The sequence below is a fragment of the Jaculus jaculus genome, chromosome 11, assembly GCF_020740685.1.
Source record: "Jaculus jaculus isolate mJacJac1 chromosome 11, mJacJac1.mat.Y.cur, whole genome shotgun sequence".
Taxonomy (NCBI): Eukaryota; Metazoa; Chordata; class Mammalia; order Rodentia; family Dipodidae; genus Jaculus; species Jaculus jaculus.
This window is the reverse complement of record NC_059112.1, coordinates 5,407,631-5,420,300: the sequence shown is the minus strand read 5'-3', so window position 1 is coordinate 5,420,300 and position 12,670 is coordinate 5,407,631. Positions and strand designations below refer to the sequence as shown.

The 12,670-nt window shown below is 43.2% G+C and overlaps 1 protein-coding gene across 1 annotated transcript in view; it reads right to left on the bottom strand.

Moving 5' to 3' along the window:
- Positions 1 to 12,439, bottom strand: part of LOC101617634 (transmembrane serine protease 11F) — a 34,264-nt gene extending 21,825 nt beyond the window's left edge. The window contains exons 1-4 of the mRNA XM_012950343.2: positions 12,344 to 12,439; positions 4,438 to 4,547; positions 4,126 to 4,277; positions 3,867 to 3,985 (exon numbers count right to left, since the gene is read on the bottom strand). Coding sequence (XP_012805797.2) covers positions 3,867 to 3,985; positions 4,126 to 4,277; positions 4,438 to 4,547; positions 12,344 to 12,439 — 477 coding nt within the window. The remainder of the gene's footprint in view (positions 1 to 3,866; positions 3,986 to 4,125; positions 4,278 to 4,437; positions 4,548 to 12,343) is intronic.
- Positions 12,440 to 12,670: the final 231 nt, after the last annotated feature.

The following is a 12,670-nucleotide window of genomic DNA, read 5'->3' as shown; positions in this document are numbered from 1 at the left end:
AGGGCGCGGCACATCGCAGCTCTCCACACCCTATGATCAATTGGCTGAGGAAGAGAGGACTAGGGCATGGTTTACAGATGATTCAGCACATTGTGTGGGCACCTCCCAGAAGTGGACAGCTGCAGCATTACAGCCCTTTTCTGGGACAACTGTGAAGGACTGTATTGAAGGGAAGTCTTCACAATGGGCAGAGCTTTGGATAGTGCACATGGTTGTGTGTTTTGCTTGGAAAGAAAAATTGTCAGATGTCCAGTTATACACTGATTCATGGGTTATGGACAATGGTTTGGCTGGATGGTCCAGGACTTGGAAGGAGCATAATTGGAAAATTGGTGAGAAGGACATTTGGGAAAGGGGTATATGTATAGAGCTCTCTGAATGGGCAAAGGACATAAAGATACTTGTGTCACATGTTAATGTTCATCATAAGGTGACTTCATCAGAGGATAACTTTAATAATCAAGTAAATAAGATGACCCATTCTGTGAATAGGTCTTTCCTAAGCCATCCCTGTCATTGCCCAATGGGCCCATGAACAACGTGGCCATGGTGGCAGAGATGCAGGCTATGCATAGGCCCAACAACATGGACTTCCACGAACTAAGGCTGACCTGGCTACGGCTACTGCTGAGTTCCAAATCTGTCAGCAGCAGAGACCAACTCTGAGCCCCTGTTATGGTAGTATTCCTCGGGGTGACCAGCCAGCAACCTGGTGGCAGGTTGACTACATTGGACCACTTCCATCATGGAAAGGGCAGTGTTTTGTCCTTACTTGAATAGACACTTATTCTGGGTATGCATTTGCCTTTCTTGCATGTAGTGCTTCTGCCAAAACTACCATCCATGAGCTTACAAAATACCTTATCCGCCATCATGGCATTTCACACAGCATTGCCTCTGACCAAGGAACTCACTTCACCGCCAAGGAAGTACGGCAGTGGGCTCATGATCATGGAATTCACTGGTCTTACCATGTGCCCCACCACCCTGAAGAAGCTGGCTTGATAGAATGGTTGAATGGGCTTTTAAAGAAACAGCTACAGCACCAACTAGGTGGCAATAGCTTCAAGGGCTGGGGTAGTGTCCTCCAGCAGGCTGTATATGCTCTGAATCAGGGTCCTATATATGGTACTGTTTCTCCTATAGCCCGTATTCACGGGTCCAGGAATCAGGGGGTGGAAATGGGAATGGTCCCATTTATCATCACCCTAAGTGACCCATTAGCTAAATTGTTGCTTCCTGTTGGTCTGTTGGCCTACAAGTCTTGGTCCAGAAGGGGGAGTGCTTTTGCCAGGAAACATGAAGAACATTGCATTGAACTGGAAGCTAAGACTTCCCCTTGGCCTCTTTGGACTCCTGATGCCCTTGAGTGAACAGGCTGAGAAAGGAGTTACGGTGATAGCAGGTGTGATTGATCCAGACTACCAGGGAGAAATTGGACTGCTCCTCCACAATGGAGGCAAGGAAGAGTATTCTGGAGTGCAGGAGATCCTTTAGGGCATCTCTTGGTTTTACCATGCCCTGTTATCAAAGTCAATGGATGACTGCAACAACCCAATCGAGGTAGTGTGATAAATGGCCCAGATCCTTCAGAATGAAGGTATGGGTCACCCCTCCAGGTAAAGAACCAAGACTTGCAGAGGTGCTTGCTAAAGGTAGAGGAAATACAGAATGGATGGTAGAAGGCAGTTCCAAATATCAGCTAAAGCCACGTGACCAGTTACAAAGACATGGACTGTAATTGCAATGTTTCTGTCCTACCTTGATACAGTGTTTGTACATATCTACACCATTATTAAGATTATGTCACTAGGGGCTGGAGAGATGGCTTAGCAGTTACGCGCTTGCCTATGAAGCCTAAGGACCCCAGTTCAAGGCTCGATTCCCCAGGACCTACGCTATCCAGATGCACAAGAGGGTGCAAGCATCTGGAGTTTGTTTGCAGTGACTGGAGGCCCTGATGTGCCCATTCTCTCTATCTCTCTATCTTCCTCTTTCTGTCTGTGTCTGTCTCTCTCAAATAAATTAATAAAAATAAAACCAAAAATTAAAAAAAAAGATTATATCACTAGGGCTGGAGAGATGGCTTAGTGGTTAAGTCACATGCCTGTGAAGCCTAAGGATCCTGGTTCAATTCTCCAGGTCCTAAGTAAGCCAGATGCACATGGTGTCTCATGCATCTGGAGCTCATTTGCAGTGGCTGGAGGCCCTTGCACACCGGTTCTCACTCTCTGTCTCTCTCTCCCCCCCCCCCTTGTTGTCTCTAATAAATAAATAAAAATAAAATCTTTTTAAAAAGATTATATCACTAGCTAACTATTGTTGAATTTATATTAGACCTATTAAATTAGAGACTAAGCATTCCTCAAGAGCCCTTGCTTTGTGTTAGGGAAGATTTTGCATTTCTGGTTGTATGTGGGATAGTTATACCATGTTAGGCAGAATTACGAGCTTGTTACCATTTTTATTTGGAAATTAAGTATAATATAAGCAGATATGGTTTGGTGTCAAGTTGACAGGGGGTGGACTTGTCATAGTTAAGGTGTCGTCAACTTGATCTGCTTAGTAATCCACCGAAATCCCTTTCGGGTGGGTCTCTGAGATTGCTTTCAGGAAGGATTCACTGAAGGATGAAGTCCTTCCCACAGAGCAGGCAGCTCCTCTCAGAGGGGGGCTTTATATAAGGAATCTCTGTGCAAAGAGCCCCTTTCTTCCTTCCTTCCTTCCACTTTGCTGACAGAACTGCTTGCTGCCTTCCAGTGCAAACTGAAGACCAGCATCAATTGAAGACCTCTGTGGATCGAAACCAGCCACTCCTCAGGAAGCCTCCAGGCCTTCAGTGCTGGATTGGGACTGCTGAGGCATCTGTCCACGTGGACTGAGAAGCTACTGGGTTCCTTGACTCTTGGGACTGCAACTGCTATTGGACTACCATAAGCTAATCCAATAAATTCCCTTTTTAATATAATTCATTCTAGCAGTTCTGTTCCTCTAGAGAACCCTAATACAGAGTCTGAGGATAACCTTGGGTGTCATAGATCTGCACACTGCTTACCTCTGCTGGAGACATAGCTCATTTATTGGGAGTTCACCAACTAGGCTAGACTGGCTAGCCTGAAAACTTCAGGTATCCATCTATCTCTGCCCCTTAGCATGGGATTGCAGACACACTTCATTCCTGGCATTTGCATGGATATTGGGGATTGTGGTAGTTTGAATAGATGTTCCCCATTAGATTCAAAAGTTTTATTAAAGCTTCTTGGATTTCCAGCTACCTGGCTGGAAGAGGTATCACTGGGGGCAGACCTGAATTCCAGTCTAAGATATACAAAGTACCTGAGTTCTGCCTGGATTCCCTGTGGTTTGGCTGCTTCTGTTTTTTGCTTATTTTGGTGGTGGACTTTTTTCTCTTTTTTTTTCCATTATAGAACTTCCCCTGGGCATGTAAGCTTCAAATAAAATCCCTTCCTCAGTAACTGTGCTTGATTTGACATGAAGCTGTCTGCTATAGGGATTGAACTCAGGTCCTCAGACTTGAGATGTAAACACCTGACCAGGCTTCATCCTCAGCTCCCAAAAACATATTTACAATACACATAGTTAACATAGGTTTCATTTCTAAAGAAATGTTTTTCTAATAAAGTTTTAAAGAGGCAAATGCAGAAAGAAATGGGCAAAAAATATCATTAAAAGAATTTATAGGAAATCAAACATACACAGTGGCTAGCAATTGATGGACCTCATTGGTAATCTGGGAAATGCAAATTAAATTCTCAATGAGCTACTGACTACAGCATGGAAAATTGATATATCCATCTTGATAAACTTTGAGAGAGATGTGAATCAAAATTTCCTGTTGCACTTACCATTCTCTCAATCTGATGGCTCCTTTCTGTAAACTCTCTGGATGATCTTATGCCATAATTTTGCTTGTATTTGATGTTTGTGACTTTAAAAGAAGCAAGGTAATAGAATGATTTGTCATCTGAAAAGCGAAGGGAAGGAAGAGCAAATTATAATTTATCATCAATAACAGATGACTAATTACCATGTTAAAATCATGCAAATGTCGTTTTTAATGCAACAGAGAGTACGTGCGAAACAGAATGTGACCTGGACACTCACCCTCGACGACGAAATGAGTGACAATGCCAATGGCAATTCCTATGATTGCTACTATAGCCAACGTGAAAAGAGCCAACCGGACAGGGTCCCAAAATTGCTGTCTTCTTTGATATTCGATGCGTGGGTACTCAATTTCTGAAAATTCAACTGGTCTGTGATAGCAGAAAGAAAAAAGAAACATTAGTAAGACCCTAAACTCCACTATGGTTGTACTATAGGTACACCTGTTATCTCTTCTATCTATTGCTTGCATTGATAAATAATACTGGATTACAAAAATCTTGAAAAGAACGCTAGACATAATTCACATACCCTTGTCCAATAGCAAAGTGCAGTACGAGTTCTAAAGGGACATTTGCTCTGCATTTCATGCGGCACACTGGTAATGTGAAACTTTGATCGTAAGGTATAAAAGTTTTACTCTAAAAAGAGTAATTTATATCACTTCAATGAGATACTCTATTTACAAATTTATATACCATTACTATGCTAAAAAATACAAAAGGGATTTTTACGTAACCTTAGGAAATACTTGATGCTCGTTTTTGGAGTAGTACTGTTGTGTTGAAGAGGCATGGGTCTTTGTCGTTTGTTAGCTCCCTCTGGTGAGCTTATAACTTGTGAGTTGTGCTTAATAAAACTCCAGTATTCAAGAGCACTTTTCATTTTCACTGCCTTGTGTCTGCTTACCCAGGGGCACTACCTCCTATTTCTACAACTTCTGTCATTTAGATTATTTTTCGCCAATGTGAAAGTCAGTGTTTTATTTCCTGAACCCTCAAATGGAATCATTTTTCCAGAATCTTAATTTAACAAATATGCATTATAATTTTTTTTTTTACTAATTGGGCTAAGGAAAATTCTTAGAATATACCACACCATATTAAACTAATCTGTTTTCTAAACAGCCCTAGATCCCTAGAGACATGTACATTTTAAGATACACTCTGCTCTTAGGATGCTCATACTTTTTAAAAGGGGGGAAAGACATGGAAACAAGTTGTTGCTACATAGCTGACATAAGTTTACACTAGAAGAAGTAGCCATTGACTTTTTCAAGACCCATGTCAGGAGGTTTTATTGACAAGGCAGCCCTATAAGAATCATGAGGAGTAAATGCCTAACATGAAGAAAACAAGAAATAAGAACAGAAAGAAGAAAATGCAAAAAAAAAAAAAAAAACCCACAAGAAAAGGTGGATTTGGGGGAAAGTACTCATTATAAATAATTAGTGCTGTAAATAAAATTATAACACTATGGATTTTTCCCTCAAAGAATTCATCTTCTTGCAATGAAGTGCAGGCTGCAGGCCTTTCTCAGCCCCGCAGCACCGTGGAGGAGGTGCCAGGGATGGGTCACAAGGAGACTTATGACCAAAGGACAGAGATCAAAGTCCAGCAAAGTGATAACCAGGTAGTGAATTTGTAATGATCAAACATGCCTAAATAAATTGACTAGCCAATAGGTGGGCACAGAGACCAGGTTAGCGGTCATGTGGATGAAATGAGAGAGAGAGAAGGAGGGAAGGAGAGAAGGCAAAGACCTGGATGAAGGCTATGTTATAAAATAGGAAAAAAGAAAAAAAAAAGAGCTATATTTAGCTCTAATCCTTGATCCTTACTGAGTGATTGTTAGGTGTGAGGCAAGGAAAGGATTAGCAGTGTGGATGTATAGAAAAATTGTTGCGCCTCCAGACAAGATGAGGAAGATTAAAGGAAAAGAAAGTGCAGTCAGGCACCAGCAATGTTAATGCAGAGTAATTTTCTGTTCTTATGCTTATGCCCAAGCCAGAGGGAAAGACTTTTGTTTTACGCCCTTTGTCTCTGACTCAGTTTGCCCTGTGTCACCAATGCCTATTTACATGATTTCAATGAAAGTAAAGGTCAGACAGGAGAGATAGCTCAGCAGTTAAAGGCACTTGCTTACAAAGCCTGATGGCCAGGGTTCAACTCCTCAGTAGCCATGATAGACGCAGAAAGTGGTGCATACATCTAGAGTTCGTTTACAATGGCAGGAGGCCTTGGGATGCCCTCTCTCTCTCTCTCTCTCTCTCTCTCTCTCTCTCTCTCTCCTTCGCTCTCAAATAAATAAACATCAAAAAAAAAAAAAAGGAAAAGAAAAGAAAATAATAGTCAAAATTGAAACTACACAATCGAGGGGGGGGAAAAAACCAAAATACTGACAGTCTCATGTACAATGCCTTCTTGCTCATAATCAAAACCTTTAGTTCCAAGTTCTACGGCAGCAGGTATCCTCAGTTATTCTGTGCAAGTCCTGAGTGCTGTCATTCAGTTATGTCCCTGTCCCTTTCCCTCTAAATTCCGTGGATTTCAATGCTGCATCTTGAGCCCATAATGCAGTAACCACGTGTTCACGACCTACTGTGCTCACGACACTCATAGTCACCAGGTCACCAGGGATACATCAGTCAAGCACATAGGCCTTCCCTGTGGCTCCCGTGGGAAGGACACGGGTGTGAGAAGGAGGTCTGTGCATTAATGTTACAGGTAAGGGAAGACAACGTCAGTCAAGCACATAGACCTTCCCTGTGGCTCCCGTGGGAAGGACAGGGGTGTGAGAAGGAGGTCTGTGCATTAATGTTACAGGAAAGGGAAGACGACATCAGTCAAGCACATAGGCCTTCCCTGTGGCTCCCGTGGGAAGGACAGGGGTGTGAGAAGGAGGTCTGTGCATTAATGTTACAGGTAAGGGAAGACAACGTCAGTCAAGCACATAGACCTTCCCTGTGGCTCCCGTGGGAAGGACAGGGGTGTGAGAAGGAGGTCTGTGCATTAATGTTACAGGTAAGGGAAGACGGCAGCATGAATAGGGGCAGGGAAGTTGGGGTCACGTTAATCAGGAAAGAGGATTTTGTATGAACAAAGTGAGACGTAGGCAGTGAAGCATGGAGACACATAGCTCATCTAAAGCAAGTTTTACCAGCAACAAAACAACAACAGAACAATAAAAAAGAAAGAAAACAACGAAACAACATAAAATAACAAAATAACAAAACAATAAAAAAACAACAAAAACAGGGCTGGAGAGATGTCTTAGCCATTAAGCAGTTGCCTCTGAAGCCTAAGGACCTCAGTTGGAGGCTCGATTCCCCAGGGAATCCATCATTAGCCAGATGCACAAGGGGGCGCACGCGTCTGGAGTTCGTTTGCAGTGGCTGGAAGCCCTGGCGCGCCCATTCTCTCTCTCTCTATCTGTCTCTTTCTCTCTCTGTGTCTGTCGCTCTTAAATAAATAAATAAAAATAACAACGAAAAACCCAAAAAACAATAAATAAACAACAACAAAACAATGAGGAGAAGGACCCTAAAATGAGAGCTGATGACCTATTTTCAGAAAAGCAGAAAGTTCCTTTCTTGTGGCCAATATGCAGTTAGCAAGTGCCAAAGAGAGAATAACGGGGTGAGAGATTATATAGAGGCCAGATCTCAGCAAGGCATCTACAATAAGGACTTCGTGTCATTGAGTCAAACACAGAAGCCATTACAGGGTTTCCATCAGTGAACGGGAATAATCCCTTTAAAGGATCACCAGATCAGGGCAGGATGAGAAAAGTGCACAAACGAGGTGTTAAAATTAGACTTGGAACTTGGGGCAGATCTGGGAGCCAGCACTTAGGGGTCACTGGGGATGGTCCTGAATTCCAGTCCAAAGGTATAAGAGAGCAGTCTGACCTCTGAAGGTCCTGCTTGCTGAAGGTTTGAGCCCGCTCTTTGGGCTTGTTTCTGACCGCTTGGCTGTCTCTCTGCTGGGATGTGGGGAAGCGGCTTCTTCCACGCTGATGGAACTCCCCTATCCACAGGTTTGAAATAAGCCCTTCTCCTGAGCGCTGTGCCTGGTTGCACGTTAATCCCAGCACTGTGGAACTGTCTGCTGCACGCAGCAATGTTGAGAGGAGAGGCGGACATAGGCAAGGGCACGCGCAGTGGGAAAGGCATCAATGTAATTCCAAGTCACAGCTGCTGAATTCCTGATAAATTTATTGCAGAATGCAAAAGAGAATAGTCAAGCAGAATTCCCAGTGTGTTTAACCTGAACAGGGGAATGAAAGGCAGTCCAGGGGTTCTGAGTTCTTTTGAATGGTGTAAGATTCTCTTATGTAATGCACAATGCAGACTTGAAATAGGGTTCTCAGAGGGGGAGGGGTGGGGAGATCTACTCATGTGTCCGCTGCTCACTGCCACGACCTCTCTGACACACTGGCAGAACCTACATGTTGAATTTTCATACGGATACACAAACAACTCTTTATTTATTTATGTTTAGTTTTTGACACACAAACTACTCTTTAGCATGACTCTGGAGGCCCCACATGATGAGGCTCTTGGCAGCCTATGTGTCACAGAACCGTTATTTACCTCTCTCACATTTGGGTCTCCATCCTTTACCACGTGTGCTCTCAGACACCATAACTGTCATTTCTAGAAAGTCTTTTCAACACGGGAAACTCCTAAGCAGACTGACTTGCAAGCAGGGACAGGCCGATAGATGATGGTTATAGTCACAGCCACCTAATCTTCCTTTCCAGACAGCTTGGAGAGGTGTTAGCTACCTTACCATCACCATGACAAGATGCCTGCGGGAGCCTTCATGGAAGTGTGCCTTGTAGACTCATGCATTTGAATACACAACTCCCAGCTGCTGGCAATCGAGGAGCCAGGCTTGTTGGAGGAGCAGTGTTGCAAGAGGAGACTCTGAGGTACCTGAGCCCAGCGCCAAGCCCACGACTCAGACCACTTCCACCCTGAGATGTGAAGCTCGTTTGGCTGCTCGTGTGATGCTTTTCCGTGATATATCTTCCCCTCAAAGCTCTAAGCCGAAATTTCAGCTGCTGTGGTCAGGTGTTTTGTCCCAGCAACAAGGTAACTGCAAGCATGCCTGACACAGTACACTTTCGATAAGAGAAAGGGATTGTTCTAGCTAAAATGTTTGGTGGGTTGACTATGGGGTTATTTAGGCCCATTTTTGAACCTATGGAAAGACAAAGTGCCCTGATGGGAGAAAGGAAACATTATCACTGCAGCCAGAGTCATAGCAGAAACACCGCTTTTGAAGGTATGACCTCCACAGCCTAACTTCTGCCCAGCAGAGTCCACCTCTTATCAAAGGCTCCATCACTTAGTGCCTGGATGGGGCTAAGCCTTTAACACAGGTGCCCAAGATTCAGACTGTTGCTAAGAAAGGCTGACGAGTTAGATTTTGGTAAAGAGACCTGCTTCCTTTGAGACTGGTAACATGGAGGTAAGGTCATAATGGACTCTTTTTTTTTTCTTAAAAAATTTTTTGAAACATTTTATTTATTTATTTGCAAAGAGAGAGAGAAAATAGGTGGCAGAGCCTCTAGCCACTGCAAGCCAACTCCAGATGCATGCGCCACCTAGTGCATCTGGCTTTACATGGGGGCTAAGGAATCAAACCTGGGTCATCAATCAGGCTTTTCAGGCAAATAAATGCCTTTACCACTGAGCCACCTCTCCAGCCCTGTACTCCTTTCTTGATTTTACCAAATATCCATGTAGAATCACAATATTTATACTAAAAACAATCTACAGTTAATCCACTTCAATCACCATCTAACACTGCCATAATACTTTCTAGCCAATTCCTCAAACTTTTTTTTCCTAACTTCCCAAGTCCTCAAACTTTTTTCCCCCTAACTTCCCAATCAAGAACATCTCATTTTGATTACTTGATTGATGGTATTTGCAGACATGCATCACATTCCCAGCTTTTCCATTTGTTATACAAGTTGTATTTCCTTAGAAATATACAAAAAGTCAAACCACCCTGTTATTTGTGATTGGTTCAAGAAGTTACTGACTAAAACTTTGTTCCTACGTTATTTTAGGCAGTGGTTTTTCACTAAGGAGCACACCAACATCCCTGTTGTCAAGTAAATTCAAGTCAGCTGCAAGATCACATTTTCCTCCACCAGGCAGCCACGGGAAAGGCTGGGGACAGGTTGATGGGGCATTCCCACAAATTTTTCTACATTGGCAAAGATCAGTAACAATCACACAGCAGGTGAGTTGAAATGAGTAAAGCGTAGCTCCCTAGGAACTTTGCAAACCTTCCTTTGCTCATTCAGAGTTTAAGGATTCAGCTTTGTTTCAAAATTAACCAAGTAATGTTCTCAAATTTAGAGAGTCAAGGGTGTGTGCTAAATAGATGGCATATTTAAGTTCATACCAGTGGCACAAATGGAAGAAGAAATTCATTAAGGGTTTAAGTATAGTAGAGAAGTTATTTTGTGAGGATTATGTACGTATCTTTAATAAAGTATGTTATTTAAAATTTATGATCACCCTTAAATGACTTTCTTATTGGGCTTTTGTTTATTTATAGTGCCATTAAAATGTCATAAGAAAATACTTTGCCACTAATTTGAACCTGGTAAAGTGAACCAATCAGATAATTGATGATACCAAGATGCAGATTTAAATATCTGACTACCCTTAGCACTAAAGAAATGTAAATCACCTAATGTAACTTGAGTGCAAGGCATCCTCCTGCGTATAGCATAAATATTTATGCACTAATCAGATGTTCTCACAGCAGCAGCCCTGAGGGGAAATTCTTTCTGTGTCTTACACATGTCCTGACATATTTGTATTCAACTGGGAGCATAGATACACATTAGATATTCTTGGGCACAATCTTCTCAACTTCTTGCCAAAGCCCTTCATTTCTGGGCATGCCCATGATTAGTAACATCATTGCTAATACCTTCTTAGTATGGGTTAACTGAGGCCAATGAACTTCCTTAACACACATATATGCATCACAAGCAGTAATAAACATTGTATGCAGAGTTGTAGCAACAGAAAAAATATAGCATTCATTTCAAATGCAACTTTTTAAAATAAATCCCAAGATTTTTTTTGTTGAGAACGTTAAGACATAAACTTACTGTAGTTTGATCTTATTCCATCCTGTTTTCTTCTTATGTTCCCCCTCCCCCACCCCATCCCACTGAGAATCCTCCTCTTTCAAGTTAGTCCTTCCTCTGTTTTGTTGTCTCATTCCTTTTGTCCTTCCTCCTCCGTGTGAAAATGTTGATGGGCTCACACTGTGATGGTCTTGCAGGGGTATCGGTTACCACCACCGTGAGGTCATGAATGCACCAGTGGGCATGTGTCATAAGACAGCACACCAGAAAGCGTCTTACATCCTTTCTGCCCCTCTTCCACAATGTGCCTTGAGCCTTGGAAGACTCCAGTGCAATTTTTGAATGCTCCAAGAAACCAGTGAATCTCAGCTCTGTCCACCAGCTGAGAGACATCCTCCCCAGGGCTGAGCAGTGGGCATGAGGGCAGAGTGGAATCTAACATCAAGACCGACTTGTATTTTAATGCCAGGTATGGTGGTGAGCATTTGTAATCCCATTGCTGGAGAGGTGGAAACAGGCAGGTCTCTGGGGCACTGGCCAGGCCATCTAGTCTACCTGGTGATGTCCAGGCCAGCGAGAGACCCTGCCTTACAAAAGGAAGACAGAAGCTGAGGAAGAACCCTCAAGGTGCCCTCTACATGCACACCCACACGTGGACACCCCGCCACACAAGGGCACACACTATGCATGCACCCACACTCCAGACAGAGTTTTAAAATAGAGCTGTAGCTAAGGTCAAGCCGATGATAGAGATAATGGGGAAAATCTAAGTAATTAAGTAATCTAAAAAGAGTCATAAAGCTGGATGTGGTGGTGCACGCCTTTAATCCCAGCACTTGGGAGGCAGAGGTAGGAGGATTGCCATGAGTTTGAGGCCACCCTGAGACTACAGAATGACTTCTAGGTCAACCTGGGCTAGAGTAAGACCATACCTCAAACAACCAAAAAAAAAAAAAAAAGTCATAAAAGAATAAAAAGAGAAAAGGAGAAAAAGCAGATGAAACAATTACAGAATATTTCAAACAGCGACTGAATGTATTAAATGTATATATGATCTTAGAATCCCAATTAAAAAGCAGATTGTCAGATTAAATATGCAACAGACCAAGTTGTGTGCTATCCACAGCAAACTTGCTGTTTTGCTTTTGTGTGTGTATACGTGATTGGTGTGCATGTGCATATGTATGTGTGCTGGTATGTGTGTAGATTCGGGTGTGGGGGCACATGCACACACGTGTGTGTGTTTGGAGGCCAGAGGTCAGTGCTGGATGCCTTCTCAGTTACCCTCCACCTTATATGTTTCCATTCTCACACGGAACCAAGAATTCGCTGACTCCGCCAGGTCGGCTAACAGCAGGCCCTGAGCCCCTGGCTCTGCCTTCCCGGTGCTGGGCTCACAGGCGTACATGGCCGCCACGCTGCCTTTCCAGTGGGCACTGGGACTGTGACCATGGCTTCTGCCAAGCACCTTTTCTCTGAACCATTTCCCAAGCCCCTAAACTCACTTTGAACATAAAGACACTTGTTACAAGTAAAAGGAAAGAGGCTGGGGTGGGGGTGGCTCAGCAGTTAAAGGCTCTTGCCGCAAAGCCTGCAGGTCTGTGGTCAGTGCCCCAGCAGCCGTGGAAAGTTGGACACA